At 38.4% G+C, this 23613-nt stretch overlaps 1 protein-coding gene across 1 annotated transcript; it reads right to left on the reverse strand.

Moving 5' to 3' along the window:
* Nucleotides 1–714: 714 nt before the first annotated feature.
* Nucleotides 715–18243, reverse strand: LOC130919061 (atrial natriuretic peptide receptor 2-like). The gene is made up of 22 exons (XM_057841458.1): nt 18171–18243; nt 17380–17512; nt 16806–16929; nt 15128–15232; nt 14902–15004; nt 14480–14625; nt 14273–14345; nt 11679–11823; nt 10514–10600; nt 10293–10436; nt 9512–9633; nt 9300–9444; nt 6599–6647; nt 6410–6517; nt 6120–6239; nt 5416–5509; nt 4895–4982; nt 3271–3410; nt 1857–2009; nt 1676–1774; nt 1226–1317; nt 715–1157 (listed from the first exon to the last, which is right to left on the reverse strand). The coding sequence occupies exons 1-22, from the start codon at nt 18241–18243 to the stop codon at nt 1047–1049; spliced, it is 2454 nt and encodes an 817-aa protein (XP_057697441.1). The 3' UTR covers nt 715–1046.
* Nucleotides 18244–23613: the final 5370 nt, after the last annotated feature.

The raw sequence follows: 23613 nt of genomic DNA on the forward strand, positions 1-23613 counted from the left end.
TTCGAGTGGTAATATTGCCAGTATTTTAGTATTTGCTCATTTTCTCATAATTTCTGTTTTGTTTGTGTGTGATTAAACCATAATAGACGCGTGGGGTTACAGGTGGTTGAGGCATTTATAGGGAAAGCGGATTTTCTGTTTAAAAAAAATAAAATAAAAATAAAATAAAATATAAAAAGAACTTAACTCCACAAAGACCTGCCGTCCTCATACAGTATCTGGACATCACATTTTGGGTCATGTAGGCAACAATATTAACATTGTAAAGAGTGACTTTTTTAATCATTTGAAAAAATAAAATTACACATTAGTAAAATGTTAATAAAAACAAAAGTACTAAAACTCAAAAGAATAGAAAAAATAAATAAACTGGTTCTTGCCTTCAAAGACACTCTGATGTTTTTTTCAAATTTCATAGTATTTAGCTCATTGCCTTCAATTGAAAACCATGGGCATCCATCCATTATTTTAACCAGAGAGGGTTGGCTGTAAAAGCTCATGTTTCAATGAAATTAACGGCACAAGACATCCATTCCATCCATCTGCCTGTCAAAATGGACTGAACGTCTAGCGCCATCAAAGGCAGCAAATGGGTTCAAAGAGCGCCCTTCAAAGTGTTATGCATTCAAAAATACACTAACTGTAGACCGATACCCATTCACGACAGAGAGTAACCTGATTTTTTTTTTTTTTTTTTTTTTACATAAATCTGTCATTAATGTACAGCCCAAGTCCATAAAACGTCATAATAACAATATGGTAAATACTTGTATGAAAACCAATACAATGCCAGTGATATTCAACAATGAAATGCAATGAAAAATTGAATATGGAGGAAATCCAACATGCCTAAGGTCTACCACATGACAGTCATAAACCGAGGATCCCTTTCCAGTGTTCTTTTATACGGCACCTGTGAAGTCATAGTGTGAGTAGAATGTTGCTTAACATGGCTACAACTGCACAAGTTTGACACTGACAACAAAACACAACGTGATCTGTCACTGCACATGGTTATTAATATGTTCACAACACGTTGGCCAATTTCAGTCACTAACTGGCACGGGACCTCCTGTAGATTCTGAAGTGCTCAGCAGCGGATCTGTGCACTCCTTTCGTTTGGCCTCCAGCCACCATGTTTTCATCTCACCTTTGCCCTGTCGGTGACAAAAACGTGAGAGTTCAAAACTTGAGTATTTTCAAGAGTTTCTAGCACCTGATTTACCTTAACATTTAGCATCCCTCTGCAGGTTAAAATATAACCTCTCAATGTGTGAAGCAAGTCAGCTGTGGCCCCACTCACTTGGATCTTCAATGCTACATAAAAAGCACAAAAGAAAACTCCATTCATTTGGGTAGTTTACGGCAATGTTTATTCCTTGGTAGCTGCTGTATTCCGATCAATTAGTAAAGTAGGAAAATAGTTTGTGCAACGTTGGGTGCAATTTCTATATGAATTTAGGAAGGATGCATTACAGACATCAACATTTGCCAAGTAGTTTATAGGTGGGTTTAGTTGCTCACTTGCGTAATATGAGTAAAGTGCGTCAATATTAATCCTTGAAACATGTTATATGCATGTAATCAAAATGCATAAAAACAGTTTTAAATTGCAATACTACATCTTAAAAGTTCAAAGTTCAAATTAAAAGTCATCTTCCTCATCCTTAATTACCTTCACTCGTTGATTCCATCCGTGATGCCGTGTTGACCGTGTCTCCAAATAAGCAATAACGAGGCATTTTGGTTCCAACTACACCAGCCACTACAGGCCCTGTAGGGACAAACCACTATTCACCATGTAGATTTACATTTTGCATAGAAATGTTATTAAGAGGTGGTACTGTTGAAAGTACCTGAGTGGATGCCTGCACGAATCTTCAACTGTGTATTAGGCTTATGGGGGATTTTGAATGTGTGGCAAACATTGACCAGATCCAAGGCCATGCTGGCTATCTCCCCTGCGTGATTTATGCCATTTTCTTGCGGGACCCCTGAGACCACCATGTCTGTGCCAGCCAGCCATTTTTATGGACAGGAAAAAAAAGGGACATGGAAATACTGTTTGTTTTTTTTCCCTCCAAATTCCCACGTTTTGTGTTATTGCCTGACATTACAGAACTGGGTGCAACGATAGAATCACCAGCATTGCAGGTCATAGGAATGATTATTGTATAACCATTTGGTTGTGCATAGATACATACCCGTAATGCCAAAGTAAAACCAAAAAAGTTTGTTAATGTGACATAATGACATGAGTAACATTATGGATGCTAGCCTGTGATTTTGTTCATCTTTGATCCACTATGAAAGACTTCAACTATCTTTCATTTGTAACCACTTTAAAAACAAAGACAATGCAGATAACAAAAAATTATATTTTGTTTTTGTTTGTCAATATAGCATGAATTTACTGAGCTATACTTAGATGTCACATCTCATATAAACACTGGGTAAAAATGTAAACGAAATATCTGTTCATTAGATTTTTATGTTTAAAACTAAAATTGGTGTGCTGATTCCAAAATGTTTGTGATTCAAGTGTATTATCTTGTTTTTTTCCCACAGTTTTCCTATGTACTCATATGTCGATACTACATGCACGGAATTATAATAAAGTAGCCATATCCTTTATAAAAGCATCACAGTCTTAAATAAATATTGCAGTTTTACATACATTAAATGACCATTGTTCCAGTTTAAATGGATTGGATATATCTTTGCCAATGGCAGGCAATGAGTTAATATTTAATTGCATAGTACCCCATTGTTTAAAAAAACTAGCTCATGTTTAGTAAGGCTAAAGGTTTTTTTCATTTAAGAAAACAGGGATCATATACTGTAGTTCAAAAACCTTCAGTGATAAACTGAGATTAGTCTTGGATTTGCACTCAAAATTTTGTTAAAAAACATTATAGGACGTAACGCAACAAAAATGTCCTAATGTAATATTTGATTGAGACAGCCTCCTCTTTTACCGCATGTATGTATATTCCTTGTTAATGAAATATAATTGTGGAAATTACACTTTCCTGAGGATTTATTAATCAGATGTTTACGATTTTAATGCAGTTTCACAACCCATTCTAAGCCAAAGCACCAACTAATTAAAAAAAAAAAGAATTTTGAGATGATTGTTCCTCAATTTACTTACAAATTATTTCAAAATGTTTTTAATGACAATTTCCCTCATCCAAAACATAAGTTGTACTATCAAAAGAAGCACATTTTGCTACAAAGATGTACTGTATATCATTATTCATTACTTACAAGCATCACCAATAGTTTCCACTTTGTAGACACCATAATTGTCAATGATGTCGTCAAAGGTAGTGTAGAGCTGGTTAAGAAAGTCTACAACTTGGTGGGGTGTGCTGGCCCCTGACAGCTGAGTGAAGCCCACAATGTCACTGTCATGAGGAGGCAAATGTACATCCATCAGTGCTGGATGAAGTACCGTATTGGCCCGAATATAAGACGGCCCTGATTATAGGATGATAAGTTTGAAAAAAGACTTTTTGAACACCAAATTAATTTTTATACAGAAAATAATTACAGTACTTCCGAAACAAATGATTATTACAATACAGTATTTGAGAGAAAAAGAATGTTATTTTGCCTCATTCAAATCTTAATATCATAACATTTAAATATGTAAACTAAAGTGCAATCACATTCGTAAATGAATGGCTTCTGGTTTTTGAAATGTAAATAAACCAATCTATTGTAATAAAACAACAAAATTGCAATAACTGCATTAACCATCAAAGTGAAGTCTAACTAACTGTAGTCTTGAAACAAATCAGAATAAGGAAAAACATTGCAATAAAATAATGCAAACTGGTTAAACTAAAAAGAGTAGCTGAGATCTGTCATGACTGAACATCGCTTGCTTCAATGATATCTGGTGCCATCTAGCGTCGTGAATGGGGAGAGTAGCTGAGATCTGTCATGACAGAACATCGCTTCAATGATATCTGGCGCCATCTAGCGTCGTGAATGGGTATAATGTGTAGACTGCGAATATAAGACGACCCCCTCTTTTTCAGTGTTATTTAAATGCAAAAAACACTGTCTTATATTCGGGCCAATACGGTACTCACTTTTTTTTTTTTAACCTAAGTAAAAGTACAGATTATTTAAACAAAAGTACAAGTATCGAAGAAAAAAAAACTTACCCAAGGTACAGAAGTACTTGCTTTAAAATTTACTTGTCAATTATACATATATTATACAAAAAAAAAAAAAAAAAAAAAAATATATATATATATATATATATATATATATGTATATATATATATATATATATACACACAGTATATATACAGAGATCTGAGTCGATATTCAAAGAAAGAACCAGAAAATTCATTGAGTGCTTAGTTTGTTTAAAAAAAAAAACAACCAATATGATTGACTGCACTGTAAACAGAAGCTTAACAAGCTCGAAAACTCCTAAATTTAGCTTATTGGCGGATTGCAAGCAACTATCAGGCACATACCGCCACCTACTGTTCAAGAGTGTGGTGGTTTTTAGTGGTCAATATCTTGTTCACCAGCCTAATCTTGCTTGTACTCGTGTTGCTGCCTCTAGTGCTCACCCTGAGGCATGAAAATAAAACCATCAATTCACAATGAGAAAAAAAACCAAACAAAAGCAACGTGTAACGCAGGCGACAATTTGAAAAGTAGTGGAGTAAAAAGTACTGTTACCTGCTGTAAAATGTAGTTAAGTTAACGTAAAAAGTACCACTTCATATTTGTACTCAAGTAAAGTACAGATACACAAAAATGTACTCAAGTACAGTAACAAAGTACTTTTACTTCGTTACATTCCACCACTGACATCCATTTATTTGCCTCTTTTTTGCCAGTAAATTGAACCTTCTTGACAAACCTGAAGTAGACAGTGGCGTTGGAAAAGCTCTGGGCTTCTGCGGTTCGGCCTTGGCGAAGGTCATCGGCAACTGGCTTTGGTAACATGCCTACAGAGGAAATAGATGATGTCATTCGGAAGTTTTCATGATTGGAATTAAGAGGTTGCTGCTTGTACACACCAATGGAATGTAGCATAATCAAGTGGTCTGTCTCCACCCATTGGATTTAATGCAGTGGTCTCCAAACTATTCCACATAGGGCTGCAGTGGGTGCAGGATTTCATTCCAACAAAACAAGACAACACCTAAGCACCAATCTGGTGTCTTACATGTGTAATCAGTTGATTGCACTCAGGTGCTGCTTGTTTTAGCAGAAACTTCATTGGTTAAACTGTCGGTACCCGATCGGTTGGAACAAAAACCAGGACCCAAAGCGGCCCTTGAGGACCGTTTTTTTTTTGTAGACCCCTGATTTAATGCATTGATGTGTGTTGCTTGCAGTGCTGCTTGCTTTCTTAATTAATGAGCCTGCAACACTTACTGTATAACAAGCGATCAGTCTTCTGTTTTTCTTGAAGAAGGTCCTGTGTTCGTTCAGCAACGATGGCCTCCAGATGTTTGCTGTACTTCTCCATCTGCAATTTATGGACATTTTTGTCATATTTTCCAGTCCAATTGTTCAATTTAGCATCCAGATATCAACATTTTGTTTGTCTTTAGCATCATTTTAGAACAGTAGTTTTTAACCTTGCTAAAGGTACTGAACCCCACTAGTTTCATATGTGGATTCGCCGAACCCTTCGGCATTAGATAAGAAAGCATTTTTTTTTCAAATTCAAAATCGATATATCTAAGCTGGCAAGCTAATAATTTAGCAAATTCCCAGTGAAATGCTTCTCATTTTGACGGCATGTTTTATGAACAGGTCCAAATTTCAGACCACGCTGCCCATAGGTCTGTTGTATTCCCTCATAACAAGTGCGAGTCGACCTTCCACTGAGCAAACCAGTTCCTCCTCCCATCAGATCGAGGACTAGCAGGTAAAGGAATGGATTATGCCTGTAAATTAGGAGCAAACCAGTCCAAAACCTTCTCTAAAAAGCCTCTTTGCCTAAATTTAATCAGTGTACGATAACAGGGCTTTTGTGTTTCTTTACCTTCGCCGAAGCCCTTAGACTTACTCACCGAACCCCTGGGGTTCAATTGAACCCAGGTTAAGAACCACTGTTTTAGAAGGATTGTTACCAGATTCATCATCATGTCCACAGGGCTGACTTTATGCGGGTTCATCTTGTCCAGCATCTTCTTCACTTGCTCAAATGTAGGTCTCGTGGCGAGGTTGTGAGACCAGCACTTCTTGATGAGCTACAAAAATGTTAAGCAAATAATACGTAAAGAACAAGAAGTAGTAATCTTGCTAGAGACAGCAGGAATCAGTAATTTCCTCAGTTGACTGCATGTATTGGGCTTTTGATACTTTCACTCAAAAAGCAGCCGAGAAGTGAAATTTCTATTATGACTTAGTGATGATATACCTCACAGTAGTCTTCTTGACTAGGGCAGTCCACGTCGGTTTTTCCTGCTTTAAGTTCAGGCAGAGGAGGGCGCCATATGACATCCATTCTCACTCCCTCCGCCTGGTCCTGTACAACAATGCCAACTGCTCATTTCAAAATGAAACCACAGGTCATAAACCAGATGGAAGACGAAGCTGTCATACTCACTGAGATGAGGTCAGAGCGAGTAGCTATCTCAACCAGGATCATGGCATAACTGAGAGAAAGGACAAAGCAGCTTAGTTATTGAACATTTTTAGGAACTATCTTCAAACATGTAGATTGATTTAGGATTTAAAAAAAAAATCTGAATTCAGTTAACAGGGTCTTTGTCTTTTTCAGACAACACATTTGACATTAGAATAGTATAGAGCTACAGTCAACCAAAACATAACTTGAAAAATATGATGAATTCAAACTATGTACACTGCTGGCCAAACATATTTGCACCCCTGCAATTCTGTCAGATAATGCTCGATTTCTCCCAGAAAATGATTGGAACTACAAATGCTTTGGTAGTAATATCTTCATTGATTTTGCTTGCAATAAAGAAACACAAAAGACAATGGGAAAAACATCATTATCATTTACACAAAACCCTAAAAATGGGCAGGACAAAAGTACTGCCACCCTTTGAAAAATCACGTGATGCTTTTCTAATTTGTGTAATTAACAGCACCTGTTACTTACCTGCAGCACATAACAGGTGGTGGCAATAACTAAATCACACTTGCAGCCAGTCAAAATGGATTAAAGTTGACTCAACCTCTGTCCTGTGTCCTTGTGTGTACTACATTGAGCATGGAGGAGAGAAAGAAGACCAAAGAAATGTCTGAGGACTTAAGAAGCAAAACTGTGAGGAAACACGGGCAATCTCAAGGCTACAAGTCCATCTCCAAAGACCTGAATGTTCCTGTGTCTACCGTGCACAGTGTGATCAATAAGTGTAAAGCCCATATGGGGCGCCGTTTGTAAAGCAGCACGTGCTCAAAATCACGACAACATCTTCTCACATTTAGTGCCACACAGTGTTTAAAACGTGGTGTGAATTTTTTAGAGTCACTTTTTTTTTTGCCCATTTACAACATTATTTAGTGACTTAAATATTTGTTTTTAAATACGAAGTTTTGGACCTGATTGTTTAAATCCAGAACGAAATATTTAATTAAAATCTTAAATTTATATTCTATATCCTAAATGCTAAATCTGGAAGCGGTTGGAACTTAAATATTTAACTTAATATGCTAATTCACATGTAACAAAATAAAAGCTGGTGGAGCAGCTCAGACTGTCTGTTTAGTGTTTAAGTTGCTTGAAAATGAATAAAACCTACTCAACGGTGGCAGTCTGCTCTTGGACATGAGTCATTGTGATAATAACAATATATGGGTAAAATACATATTTAGTAGAAACTATTTAAAGAGTATTTTGTGTGCTTCAGCTTTTATTTTGTTACTTCCGGTCTCCAGTCATGTGAATTTGCATATTAAGCTAAATATTTAGTTCCGACCGTTTCCTGATTTAACATTTAGGATATAGGATATAAGTTCAAGATTCAAATTAAATATTTTGTTCTGGATTTAAACAATCAGGTCCAAAACCTCTTATTTAATAATAAATATTTAAGTTGCTAAATAATGTTGTAAATGTGCAAAAAAAAAAAAAAGTGACTCTAAAAATTTTACACCATTTTAAACACTGTGTGGCGCTAAATGTGAGAAAATGTTGCCGTAATTTTGAGCATGTGCTGCTTTACAAACGGCGCCCCACAAGCCCATGGCACTGTGGCTAACCTCCCTAGATGTGGATGGAAAAGAAAAATTGACGAGAGATTTCAACGAAAGATTGTGCGGAGGATAAAGAACCTCGACTAACATCCAAACAAATTCAAGCTGTCCTGCAGTCGGAGGGTACATCAGTGTCAACCAGTACGATCGGTCGGTGTCTAAATGAAAAGGGAGTCTCTGGTAGGATACCCAGGAAGACCCCACTTCTGACCCAGAGGCAGAAAAAAGCCAGGCTGAAGTTTGCCAAAACTTACCTGAGAAAGCCAAAAACGTTTTGGAAGAATGTTCTCTGGTCAGATGAGACAAAGTAGAGCTTTTTGGGAAAAGTCATCAACATAGTTTACAGGAAAAAGAAAATGAGGCCATCAAAGAAAAGAGCACGGTCCCCACAGTCAAACATGGCGAAGGTTCCCTGATGTTTTGGGGTTGCTTTGATGCCTCTGGCACTGGACTGCTTGACCGTGTGCATGGCATTATGAAATCTGAAGACTACTGACAAATTTTGCAGCATAATGTAGGGCCCAGTGTGAGAAAGTTGGGTCTCCCTCAGAGGTCATGGGTCTTCCAGCAGGACAATGACCCAAAACACACTAAAAAATGATTTGAGAGAAAGCACTGGAGACTTCTAAGGTGGCCAGCAATGAGTCCAGACCTGAATCCCATAGAACACGTGTGGAGAGATCTGAAAATGGCAGTTTGGAGAAGGCACCCTTCAAATCTCAGGGACCTGGAGCAGTTGGCCAAAGAACAATGGTCTAAAATTCCAGCAGAGCATTGGAAGAAACTCATTGATGGATACCGGAAGCAGTTGTTTGCAGTTATTTTGTCTAAAGGTTGTGCTACCAAGTAATGCAACAATACTTTTGTCCGGCCCATTTTGGGAGTTTTGTGTAAAATGATAATGATTTTTTTTTTTTCTCTCTTTTGTGTTGTTTCATTGCAAGCAAAATAAATGAAGATATTACTACCAAAGCATTTGTAATTGAAATCATTATCTGGGAGAAATTGAACATTATCTGACAGAATTGCAGGGCTGCCAATACTTTTGGCCAACAGTATTTATTTGAAATTCAAGCAGTAACCTGTAGACGTCAGCTGCTTGTGTCATAGTTGAGCTGCTTCCCAAGAGGACCTCTGGAGCACAGTAGACACGGTTTATGTCGCCACAAGTGAAAGCATTACTGACCACATCAAAGTCTTCCTTTCTGTAGAGTGTAAGGCCATAATCTACACAAGTAGAAATGGAATTGTTTATTATATTGCACTTTGTATTTTGCTCATTGTTGTTTTCAACCTGAAATCTTGCAAACCCAGCGATCATCAATAACACAGTTCCTGGAGTGAAGTTGACCATGAAACATCTTGTGTTGGTGCAGGTAGGACATTCCACGGGCAATGTCAGTGGCAAATGACAGTCTGTAGAGCATGAGATTATACTGTATTTGTAGCATAAAGAGATGATTTAACATACTAACTAGATGAATCTCAGTTGACTGACACTGTCAGAGTAAGGTAAATGGTTGATGCATTTTTTAATGACATTACGCAGTGTTTTGGTGATACCGTGACATATTGTTGGATATACCGGTGTTCGGCCATTCCTTACTACGCGGCGAAACGTCCTTCACAATGCTCAGGGCGCTTGCGCATGCATCCACACGCATGCGCACATCGGTTAGAAGCGGCGAGTACTCAATATTTTTGTTTTTATTTAGTTATTTAGAACCTTTTCACTGCCTCAAAGATACTTTTTGCATGTATTACACTCTCATACCTTTAACCAATGTGGTTTTTTTGTGTTAGCTTTGAAGCAGTTGACCACATTAGTCACGTAGCGTGTTTAAACTGTCCTTATTTGATATAACTACATTTAAGTATTTTCTGCAGGCATTTTTTAGTACGTTATTCCTGTATGCATCTATACAAAACAAGTTTAGAGCGCACGGTAGTACTTTAGGTGTCAAATTCGACTAATGTAGGACGTTTCGCCGATGTAGCGTATTTTGGCAGAACACCGGTATTACCACGCATTTTTTTTTTTGAGGAGACATAATAATGAATGTGCCTTTCCTTACCTAAATCCCCAGTTGATTGGGATATCATCATTGAGTAGAACATCAGACAGGCTTCCTTTGGGGCAGTGCTCTGTGATAATGGCAACATAGGGAACCTCTATCGAGCCCCCGATAAACTTACAAAGATTTGGATGGTCCAGTTGTCTAAAAGGGAAATCAAATCTTGTCAGGAAAAAAAAAAAAAAAAAACCCGTGTGAAAGTGTCACCTGTTTTCCCTCACCTGACCTCTTTCACCTCCTTCCTGATACTTTTTGAGAGAGCAAAGTGTTTCTTTTGGAGGTGTTTAACTGCAACCGTCCTACCATCACTAAAAGGAGAACGTTGTGCAAAAGTGGGATAAGTAGTCATGTAAGAGTGCAGGTTCTAATGACTAAAAGCTTATATCTGTCCATGAGTTTTCTATACTGCTTTTCCTCATTAGGTTTGCTAGTAAGTTGGGAGTCTATCCCAGTGGACTTTGGCACAAAACAGGTAATGCTACAGCCACTTGGGAGTCTTCAATTAGCTTTTTTACAGAATGTTTTAGAATGAGGGAGGAAGCCAGGTTGACCTGAGAAAACACATGAAATCACAGACAGGACACGTCACCTTCGCGGTGAAATTACAAAGGATAAACTGCAAAGTGTATGGGCTAAAAGTACTTCTTTGGTCAGCATTGCCAAAAGAGGAATTAAATTGAACTTTTGGCTGTGACTTCCAAGGAAATACAGTATATTAACCCCTTGCCTCGGAAACCAAATCATTTACACTATGTAAAGAAATCTACTTTATAAGATATGAAATAAAACAAGAAGAATACAATTAAATACATTTCTCATTTTTCTGTTGGAATCATCATCATCTTTTGTCTACCCTGCTTATCCGTGTATCGTTTGGTAATTACACACAGCATGAGGAAACATGTTAAAAATAGAAAAACGACTGGTTGTTTGACTGGTTCTAAAATCAAAATATCAACCAGACTGAGTTTCTTATTTGCTTGTCTGTAGTGAGATAGGAAAATTTCCAAAATCAAAAGAGAAAACCATAATATACAAATGCAAATGAATAATAACATGTTGCAGATTACTTAAACCGGCATCAACTAGATTGTTGCTCATACTGACCAGTAGATAGCAACAGTGTGGTGTCAAAACACGACAACAACCTGAAAAAAAATGTATTGTATCTGAATATGTTTCTAAGTACATTCCACAAGTGTAAACTGTGTGCTACTAATTTAGTTCCACCCTATTTCGACGGATAGCCTGTTTGGATGTCACACTATTATCTGCCATTCATTTGAAGTCAGCCAGGATTAGCGCTGTCTCCCCACAGCCCTTACTAGGATAAGCAGAACAGAAATTGGACAGAAGGGAGTTAACTTGCAATCCTTGCTGCCTTACTAGATGCCGGGCTGGATGAAACCTTGTTTGAAGAAGGTGTTGACACCGGTGCACATGGTTATGTCAGTCAACTGACTGACATTCGAGGTGCTCTTGAAATGTTGGGGGCTGTTTGTGCTGCCAAAGTCTGTACCAAAGACCCTGCCTGCACCACCATACAGTTGGATGAAAAAAAATGTATAGGGGTTAAACTGATTAGCCTTTACGACTATAGTGGTACCTCTACTTACGGATGTCCCTACATACGGAATTACAGTGTATCACAAAAGTGAGTACACCCCTCGCATTTCTGCAGATATTTAAGTATATCTTTTCATGGGACAACACTGACAAAATGATACTTTGACACAATGAAAAGTAGTCTTTATGAAGCTTATATAATAGAGTTAATTTATTTTACCCCCCCAAAAAACTCTAAATATAGCCATTAATATCTATATCGATGGCAACAAAAGTGAGTAAACCCCTTTAAAAAAACGTACATCCCTAAATGTCCAAATTGAGTACTGCTTGTCATTTTCCCTCCAAAATGTCATGTGACTCATTACAGGAGTGCTGTCAGCATTGCTGCAGAGATTGAAGAGGTGGGGGGGGGTCAGCCTGTTAGTGCTCAGACCATACGCTGCACTCTACATCAAATTGGTGTGCATGGCTGTCACCCCAGGAGGAAGCCTCTTCTGAAGACGGTACACAAGAAAGTCCGCAAACAGTTTGCTGAAGACATGTCAACAAAGCACATGGATTACTGGAACCATGTCCTATGGTCTGATGAAACGAGCGATACTACTGATGAGACTACGTTTCATTGTGTCAGAGTGTCATTTTGTCAGTGTCGTCCCATGAAAAGATATACTTAAATATCTGCAGAAATGCGAGGGGTGTACTCACTTTTGTGATACACTGTATAGGGTTTCAACACACCTCAACGGGAAAATATTGACTCTTTTTGCGAAAGAAATTTCAGCATACGAAAGGCAAAAAATACTGTATGGGCGGCTACTCGCAGCTCCCAGAGTTTACTGAATAGAACCTATTTATAGCTGCTCTGCCATTGGCTATTGCCTTGCATCTTCCTGGCATCCAACTGGCTAAGAGGGACCTCTACTGTATGTGTATGTTTGTATCCCAGCCAAGGGGGTAGGTTTGTTCTCAACATTGGTAGGGACGATATAATAGCATAACCTGCATGTACAGTTTTTGCTGGGGACGGGACATTTGTAAGACCAAAGAGACTGGGTGAACGGAGGTCAGGGCTACATTTAACACCAATATGAACCTGATTAATTGATAGGCTAAATGATCAATGCAAATAAATTTGTACTGACTTATACTAACGTTCATGTGTATTGGTTCAGGTGATACACCGTTCGATTCAAACCTTTTTTTATTCAAAAACTACCAAAGACAAATTGCAATATTTGAACACAAATTCTATTAACATGCACAAGAAATACAAACTTGTTAATCATCAATTAACTATCTATTTGGGGGTAATCCTTAGTTCACTACATTTCTTACAGTTTATTAATTAACGTTAACAGTAGAAAATATACAGGAGGATACTTGTCTTAACGCAGCTTCCTCCTCGCGCTCGAGAAATTCACACGGATTAATTTTATGCTAACTCTGATGCAGGTCGGACTTTCAGTAGCAAAATTAGTGGTGTGTTCCCCACATACATTACTAACCATGGCTGCTGTTGGAGGAAAAAAAACTTCTAATATCCCTCGTTTTCGAATGGGGTGAAGGAGGCGACATGTTGTATTTCTGTTGAGCTGTGAATGCTTGTATGTGTGTGTGTAGGGGTGGGGGGGGGGTCAAGTCATCAGCCAATCAAACGTGCATTTGAGGGGGAAAAAATGGACTGGCACATTCAGCAAGTGAAAAGGTGTCAATGTAAGTCGGAACATAATGAAAGTACTGTAATTCACTTAATGATGGTCGGGTTGATTCTATCCTTACAACATTATGGGAAGCCAATCTAAATGACCTACTGTATATATCTGATGTCATTATGTAATGCAAATAAGGTTGCTTAAAAGTTAGTGGGGACAATTTCAACGTCCTGAAAAGTGTTATGTCCCTACCTCCCTATGCAAACCTACGCCCTTGATCCCAGCGTCATTTTCATTCGCCCCTCAGGCCATGAGGTCTTCCGACAGCTTTACATGAGTGTATTAACTTTTTATTCTTTATTTTTTTACATTATGCACAACTCTCATTTCATGTTTATTGTGCAATAATCTGATTGTATCATGTATTTGTTACACGTTTTCATGCTTTTTTTTTTTTTTTTTTTTTAATAAAAGATTTATGCTGAATTTTGGGGGGCTTGGAAGGGATTAGGGCATTTACATGGAAAACACGTCTCTACTTACCGAATTTTCAGTTTATGAAATTACTTACATAACCATTTAATTTTCTAAGTAGAGGTATCACTGTATATTGAAATTAGTGGACAGTCGTATGGTGCTGAAAAATGACCTCATTGACTTAAAGCATTTTACAATCGACTATAAAACATATTTAGTCGGTGAACCTCTAGTGAGCAAGCACAAAATTATTTATTCCATACATTTCTTGTGTCATTTTACCAAATATTATACTCTTATAGTCAATGATCCAGCTTTCGTCCCAAAACATCTTCTGTTTCTGGTACTGAAGCCACTGCGGGGAAGAGAATAAAGATAATGCTGTATGTGGGCCTTGCACATTTTTGTGTAACTTCATACAGTATTTGTGTGAATTTATGAGGATCTCTCTCTGGAACACACACAACACGGACAAAGGCACTCACTTACCACCATGGTTAGGATGAATCCAGCACTGAAAAATGCGACTGGGAGACCTATGGACACCTTGATGGCCATAGACATGGGACAGATACCGCAGTCAGCAGGACAGTTGAGGCAATTCTCCTCCAATTCACAGACATCATCCCCACACACTGTAACATTGATAAATGTCATATTTCGGAAACATAGATCAGCTGTAGGCTACTGAACACTCCAAATGGTTCGTTGATATGAATGTGTGAATGAATGGTTGTTTGTCTCCTTGTGCAGATTAACTGTACTATTGAACGGTCAAGGCCATTCTTTCCTTGCTTTCCTGCTCATTTATTGTGTTTATAGTATTGCCATACAATGGAGAGTATGTCCTCTTGTGTATATATGCTTTTGTCACAGTGTTAAGAAGCATTATTATGTACTTGCAGACTGACCTTGAGCACTGACAACAAGCACTTTGGATTCCAATGCTGCGTGCATTTGTCCTATTTTAATATGAGCAATGACTGAAGTGACGCCCACATGGATCAGGACCACCTGCAAAGAAAGGATGCCCTCGTCACAATTTCTACTAACATACAAGGAATGATACGTAACAAAAACATTGAAGATTCAAGATTGTTCAAGCTTTAACCCTCAAAATAACCGATGTATACTCACCTTGGACGTCCAATATTTCTGGCTCATCTTGCCTGCTTTGGACACTGTATGAGTCACTATTTTGCCGTCATCAGGAATCCACGGGCCACAGATGCCGCCTTGTTTCTGTTAAGCAACATTTTTCTTAAAACAATTTTATTTAAAACTTGCAGCCCCTGACAGACAATCTTGCCAACTTATGTCGTAAGTGAATGAGTGTTTCAAGCTTCACTTAGGTCAGTGCTTCTCAATTATTTTCTGTTACGTACCCGATTTACATGATTTCAACTTTACAACGCGGGAGTCCCATTTGCCATTTTGTCCCATCCGCCATTTTGTCACCCAGTCGGTTTATAAAATATATACTGTATAATGTTGACTTTTGTTTTGTGATGACAGTTTTTTTGTTTTTTTTGGCACAGGAAGTGCGGAGCAGGTACTACTTCTGCACGCGAGTAAGAGCGCATGTACACACGAAGAAGAACACAGGCGCGCACACGAGGAAGAGCACATTTACGCCCAAGAAGAAGTGGGTGAGAGACGAGTGAGGGAGAAAGGGGATAGTTTACAGCTGTGAGCCTGCGCGCATATTTATTGCTTGTGAAGCATCTACAGAGGCAACGCCTCTATATAACACCTTTTGTACTTTTTATTGTGCGTTTTGAATTGTGGTCGAATACTTGGGGCGAGTTTATGTGGTTGTTTTTGTTGATTTGCGGACACTAACTGATAGATGCTAATCGGTTGTGTGGATTGTTATTGCTATAACAGCAGCTAGTTATAAACGCAAATTTGAATTGCTGTTATTGAAGTTGAAGCTGATTTAATATCATTTTTATTTTAGTTTCATTCTGCAAGTGTTGATGTCATAAGCAGCTGAATAAAGGCAGCAAACCACACGGACGTCTGATATCGTCATTTCGGAGCTTAGCTCGCTGTCTAGCTAGTACGGAGCTCCAATGTCTTGGCGAGGACAGTAAAATAACATATAATACATGTTTATGGATAGTCGTTTTGATATTTAGGGGTACTTAAAGGGTTCATTCTAACTTACGTAGAAATTCGTGTTACGTTGCCAGCGTAGGAACAGGACTCATTCGTAACCCGGGGACTACCTGTACTTATTTTTGCTGCAGGCAGTATCAGCTCCTTTGTTATGGTGTGGGGTTATTTTCCACTAAGCAACTTAGCATGCCACCTTATATGATGCTAACAGTGCTCGCTGGTATACTGATGTAACACTGACAAAGCGGGACGATTGTTTGCAATATTCGATACATTTTCACTGAAAAAAAAATCAAGTGGCTTATCAATGTGATTGGGGTTTAATGTCTTACTTGATTTGGCTTGATTTGGCTTCCTGCTGTCCGCTGGAAACATTTTTAGACACAGTAAACAGACTGGTCTTTCCTCGTCTCCCGCTGTAGTAAAAATCAAAGCCAAAGGCTACACACGCTTTGTCATATTTCCTCATCTTAGCTCTTTCATATCTTCAGTGCTCTTTGCTGCATGCTCTTGTTTGGTTCAAAAATACTGGGCACACTCTGAAAATGAGAGCGCAACTGCCACCTACTGAGCGGATGTGCAATTATGCTTCATTCCAGTATGGCAAAAAAGTATGTTCCCCGAGGTCACATGCACCACCACAATTTAAGAAGCACTCACTTAGGTGAAAAAGGACAAGTGCTTCGACACTGACCATGAGGCCTAAGGGACAAGAGTGGATGTTGGCGTGGTACACGCAGCAATTTATTTCATTGGCGTTGTTCCAGTTGGACGGACATTCATGATCATGACAGAACCTCTTTGCCTCCGCAGCGTCACTGGATGCAACAAAAAAAAGTGTGCGGGTGTGAGTTAGTATTAATCACTATAGTACTCGCTGACTGGAATGTTACTACGCCATCTGGGAATAATTATATGTAATAAATAATATAGCTGAATGCCATTTGTTGCAGTGAACAAAAGAATGTTGCATACACACTGAATTGGGAAAACTATGTAAATGCTTGAAAAAAAAATAATAATAATTAATAGATTTTTTACAACACTTATACATGGTGTCATTTTGTAAATTTCAGTAGTTAATATTATCATTACGTTTGGCTTGCCATACCCCTTTAACTTTAGATTCCACTTAAGTCAAGAAGTTCATATCAATTGCTCTTAGTAAAAAGCACAAATCTATGACATTTGCGGTTTGCTCGTGCACGTGTCAACAATCCAGGCACGGCAGACATTCAAGATTCCGAATGTTAATGAAAGTCACTCACCTGAACTGGAAAATCTTGTTGCGGACAGCATAGTCGTAGAAGGAATCCGAGGCTGTGACTGTGTACGAAACATTGAATTCTTCCCCATTCGTGACTTTCTCTGGAGGGCGCTGCACCCAAGCCATCTCCAGACCTGCATACACATATGCAAATGACAAAGACTATCAGGATTAATCATTCATTCCAAATGACTGAAAGCTGTTTGAACATGACATTCTTTTACAAGCGTGTAATACATTCATCAATGCTGTGACTAAGATGTGACTACTTTCAAAAACGTGCAATGCTTCACTGTAATAACACAAATAAAAACAGAAATAGCCACAGGTGATAACACATACCACCACAACTTATCATGTTGTAATCATTTGGATTGTTGCTAGGCCAGCAGTCATACTCCGTGTTGTCCAGATCATGCCAACAATGAACACCCTGCATAAATGAATCGAAACAAGAGTAAGGGTGTGCCAACAAAACACGAAATGACATTATCACATATGTTTTTCCACCTGTGTAGGGCAAACAAGCATATTTGGTAACTTAAATCAAAAGGGACTATTCCGGCTACTGTTAGACAATAGACCCATCAATTTCTTCTCTTTTAAGCACTTATCCAGTTCACAGAGTATGAAAAGTAGACAACAATCTGGACTGGTCACAACATTGCTCTTGATTCAAACAACAGTGAATGAACACATCTAATTTTATTAGTTTTTGATCAATTCATATTTACTCCACTGAACACTCTTAAAGGTTATGACTAATAAATCTGCACAAGAGTGAGGACTCACCAAAAAGTACGCCAGGAAGAAGGATACTGCTGTCCACAGAGCCATGACCAAGTCTGCCGTGTTTAGGAACCATCAGATGGCTGACTGAGCGAGTGACCTCACATGTACGTGACCTTCTCCACCTGCACCCATCTCTTCAGTGTCCTTAATTGCCTAATCAGAAGAAGTAGCTCTCCAATCAACGTTCAGCCAGCCACTTGAGATATGAAGTGTATGTGTAAGTGACTTCTATTGGGTTGTCAATAATAATCAACTCTAACCAGAAGTAACATCAGTTCATTTTAATTGGGAGTTTTTTCCCCCAATGCTAAGTGAGGTAAAGCATCCATCTTGATTTAATTAACTTGTATTTGATAGAAAATGAAGGATGGCACTAGAGTTTGCACAATTAGAGGAGGACAATTTTTTGTACCATGGATGAGGTTATTTAAAATCTTTTCAGTATCGTGTTGACTTACTTTTTGAAAGATGATGCAACTGCAATTCTTTATAATTATAAATGAGGTAACTTGTATAGGTTAACTCATTTATTGTCTTTGACAGTAATAGATGTACCGATGTATCTTTTGCCACAGAAATGAATCTTTTATTTGATCATCATGTATCTTTACAAATTGAATAATTACAATTAATTACCATAACGTTCAGACTAGGAGTGGGAACGTCTTGGTACCTCACAATACGATCCGATTTGCGATACAAAGCTCACGATAACGATGATCTGACGATATGGCGATACAACGATTATCGATACATTGGTACATTGGTCTAGGATTTTCTACAAACAACTAATAAACAGAAAAACAAGTGTCTGCTGTGAATTGGAATGAGTTTATCACTAGTAGACGTTCAATCCGTTTGAAGTGGGAGGGATGGCAGCGAATGAACTTCATTCGCTGCCATCCCTCCCACTTCAAACGATTGAACGTCTATGGCCGTCAGTGGCAGCCACTGCGGCAATGAGGTAATTTTGGGCCATTTAAGGTCATTAACCTGTTGATTTTCAGTTACTTCCTGTTGATTTTGGGGTATTTTATGGGTCGCTTCCTGTTTATTTTGAGTTACAGAACAGGAAGTGACCTGGGAATCACCCAAATGAATAGGCAGTGACTCAAACTCAACAGGAAATGAGCTGTAAATGCCCTAAAATGAACAGCAAGTGACCTGTAAATGCCCCGAAAATCAGACGGAATGACTGTGAATGCTCTGGTTTTGAATGAACGAACATTCTCAGTCTCTAAATGGATTGGGTGTTGAGCACCGTCAATGGCTGCCTTAGAGTTGACTGAGACACTATAATAGTTGGTTCCTTCCATTTTTTTTTTTTTTTTTTTTTAAACATTGACGCCTTTTTAAAACGATATTTTGATTCTTGACGGGAGCATATCGATAACCTTTTGGGATACAAAGTATCACGATATGTTTCGATATTTTGTCACACCCCTAGTTCAGACTATAAGCCACTACTTTTTTCTTTCCATTTGAATCCTGCGGCATTTAAAACCAAGTGGCTTATGTATGTTTTTTTTTTTTTTACCTCGACAAACAAGCTCTGTTTTCTCAATGAAAATAAAAGGATACTATTACTATTACCGTAATTTTCGAAATATAAAACGCTAATTTTCCCCCTCATTTAGAATCCTGCGGTCCAGTGTGGCTTATTTCTTAATTTAAGTCAATAGGTAACACTTTATTTGACAGCGGCGTGATAAGACTGTCATAATTATGACATGACACTGTCATGGGCATTTATTGAACGCTTCCCATAGCAAAAATTTGCTGCTCATCTGTTTCTTACTCTCGTCTCGTGAGACGAATTTGATCATCTCAAATTTATCTCATTCTCTGCTTATTTGTTTCTGAGTTTGTGCTCCTTAGGGCAGGGGTCCCAACCTTTTTTGCACCACGGACCGGTGGGATTTGGGTCTTTTTTTCACGGACCCGTGTTTTGACAAATGTTTGCAACCCATCACAAACTGCAACTATGCAACTAAACAAACATTAAAAATGGCCGCGAATGCAGCGATTCCAAAGTAAACACTACAAACTTTCTTTAAAGAAAGGAATATTAACTTACGTTTGATCATGGATGGACAACAGTTCTCCTCAGACCCATCCTGCCATGTTAGCTGCACACCGCTAGCTCACCGTTAAAGCCTTCGCCATGTCGTTTAGCATTAATTAAGAAGCCAGCTTCACAAAGATGCCATGTTGGAAGTTGTAGCAAGGTTTTCAGTGTTCTCGTAGTGCTGTCAGGATATTCCGGAATGACTTTAATTGTCTCAAATGTACGTTTAAGGTCGCCGTCATTTCCGATCTCTACAAGCTGATCCTCCTGTTGCACAAACATGCCCGAGTCACTCGGTTTATTCACGAACGGGTCACGAATCCACTCCTTCGCAGTTCGTGGGTCTTCGAGGTTATAGGCTCATCTTCTGGCTCGTCAGGTGCCCTTTTTCGGCGTAAAAAAATCTATCCAAAGACGTCTGTTTTCCAGTCATTTTCGCTAGTGTGGGGGTACAAATGTGCTGCGCCCGGGGCTTAGTCATACGTTATTATGGAGGACAAGCGCACATAGAGATATTATATATACAAAACAAGATGTATTGCTTGCAGTCCAATCAATGGATTTCTATGACAACGTTCTAATCTATACTGTAGTATTATATCTAGAGTAGACAGGGATATTGATGAGTCAAGCAGGGGCACAGACCAAAGTTAATTCGGCCAGAATGCGGTCGTTAATAAAATATTATTTCTGTGCGGCCCTGTAGCAAATGCGTCACGGACCGGTACCGGTCCGCAGCCCGGCGGATGGGGACCCCTGCCTTAGGGTACCTTTAGGAGCAAGGGATGAGTCAAAATGAGCAAAGACATCAGTGTGACAAATGACAAAACCAGAATTGAGCAATACTTGAGAAGAGAAATTCTCATAACTGAAGATGGAGTTATACTTATACAGCTCCTTTCCACTGTATCCTCACTGACCTACTGCTGACACAGCACCAGGAGCAACGTATAGTCAGTGTCTTCCTCAAGGATACTTAGAGGAGTTCATCAGGACGGAGAATCGAACTCACAACCTTGATTGGGGAACGACTACTCTACCACTGAGCCACGCATGGGCTGAAATGCACTGTACTCGATGTTCTGCAGTACATCAATTGAAAGAAACTTCAGAAAGAGCATGTAGCAGCGATGAAGCAAATTTATTCTATTTTCCTTCTGTTGATAATTTAAATATGTATTTCTTTGATACTTCAAAATCCTTCCAAATTGCGGACATGTTGGCTGTGAGCCAGTAGATTTAGCAAACCAGTGTCAGCCAGCGTGTTGCTTCTAATCGTGTTTTGATTACGTAATCACAAGAGGACCAAGGTTCTTCGCACTATTCTGTGGTCTTCAAAACTGGTAATGCATTTTTTCAGCTGCTATTTTCAGTTTTCGGCGCTGAATTTTCAGTCCCATCTCTAGATTGTACATTGTGTAAATGAACCAGATATGTGATTGAATTATTTGCCCAATTATGTTGTTTTCTTAGATTTTGGCACGAGATGAATTAAGATGTGATTGGACATGTCAGAGCAGACACTACTCTTTTCATACAATTAAAGAATCTTGAGAACTCAAAATGAGCAATTACAGACTGGAAGGAGATCAAATTGAGAAATATTTGTAACTGGCACAATATATAGTTGCTAGGCAAGATCAGGGAAAGAGGCAGCTTTGAGGCAAGTTTAAAAAGTGAGATACTTTGCTCATCCATATCTTTCACTGACACATGACTGAGATAATGAGGCCAAGTAAGGAGATCAAATTGAAATACATTTGAGATCAACACAAGCGCTCATAGTTGTCTCTTGTTAAGGTCCAGAAATGGGACAGCTTTGAGACATCATGCCAATAGAACTATTTCTCAAGACCTTCTCATGTAATAAATGCTCACTGTGAGACTTACTTCTCACTAGACAAATTTGAGAAAACCACTCTGGTCTCAATTGTTGCTGATTGACTTCTCAAAGATGTAAATGAGACATGAATAAGATCCCATCTTCAATTTTGCTTTGCTATTGGTCATGACAGATGTCATTGAAGGTCACCCGGCAAATTTTGTCATTAACTCAATTTATGTCCAGTCCAGATCTTGTACATCCATTCAAAAGTGAGATAAGTGACAAAATTTGCCGGATGACCCTCAATGACATCTGTCATAAGCATTCGTTAATGTACATGACAGTGTCATGTCATAATTAGGATGGTTTTATAACAGTCTTATGAAACCGCTGTCAAATAAAGTGTTACTGGTTAATATCTTTTGGTGTAAATATGCCATAATACAGTGAGGACAGCTACGGCTGATGGTCCGGAGCGGTTTATCTATGACCAAATGCCGTTTTTGTGTCAAATTTGGTGGGCGCAGCTAATAGTCAGGCTCGCCTTATAGTCCAAAGATTTCGGTTCTTACTATTGATACTATTTTGTTTAATCTTCTGTTTTGCTCCGCGGCTGGCGCATTAGGCGCATTCAAAGTCTCTAGCGACTTAATTCACACCGCTTATCCTCACAAGAGTCGTGGGATTGCATAACTATGGCCAGGAGCAGAACCTTTCGCCCTCACAATTACATTTATGGAGTGTCTAATTAGCTTACCATGCATGTTTTGGGAAGTGTGAGGAAGCAGGATCACATAGAGAAAATGACATACTGTAGGCGCAGAGAGAACATGCAAATTTCAGAAAGGAAGGCCAGAGCCCGAGATTGAACACTTTATTTCAGAACTGTACGTACCAATTACTCATAAACCACGCCGCATGTGTCTAATTCAACCACATATTTTTTGTTACAGTCACTTACTTACTTACTTACTTACTTACTTACTTACAGTCAAATAACTATTTTCATTTTTTTTCTACTGGAAAGCACATATGTTTATATATTTACTAGGGCTGTCAAAATTAACGCGTTAACGAGCGGTAATTAATTTTTAAAATTAATCCCGTTAAAATATTTCACGCAATTGGTGTACTTATTGTGTTTTTTGGAGTTTTGCCGCCCTCTGCTGGCGCTTGGGTACGACTGATTTTATAGGCTTCAGCACCCATGAGCATTGTGTAAGTAATTATTGACATCAACAATGGCGGGCTACTAGTTTATTTTTTGATTGAAAATGTTACAAATTTTATTAAAACGAAAACATGAAGAGGGGTTTTGATATAACATTTCTATAACTTGTCTTTTAAGAACTACAAGTCTTTCTATCCATGGATCGCTTTAACAGAATGTTAATAATGGTAATGCCATCTTGTTGATTTATTGTTATAATAAAAAAATACAGTACTTATGTACCATATGTTGAATGTATATATCCATCTTGTGTCTTATCTTTCCATTCCAACAATAATTTACAGAAAAATATGGCATATTTTATAGATGGTTTGAATTG

This window comes from Corythoichthys intestinalis, chromosome 7, assembly GCF_030265065.1.
Source record: "Corythoichthys intestinalis isolate RoL2023-P3 chromosome 7, ASM3026506v1, whole genome shotgun sequence".
Lineage (NCBI taxonomy): Eukaryota > Metazoa > Chordata > Actinopteri > Syngnathiformes > Syngnathidae > Corythoichthys > Corythoichthys intestinalis.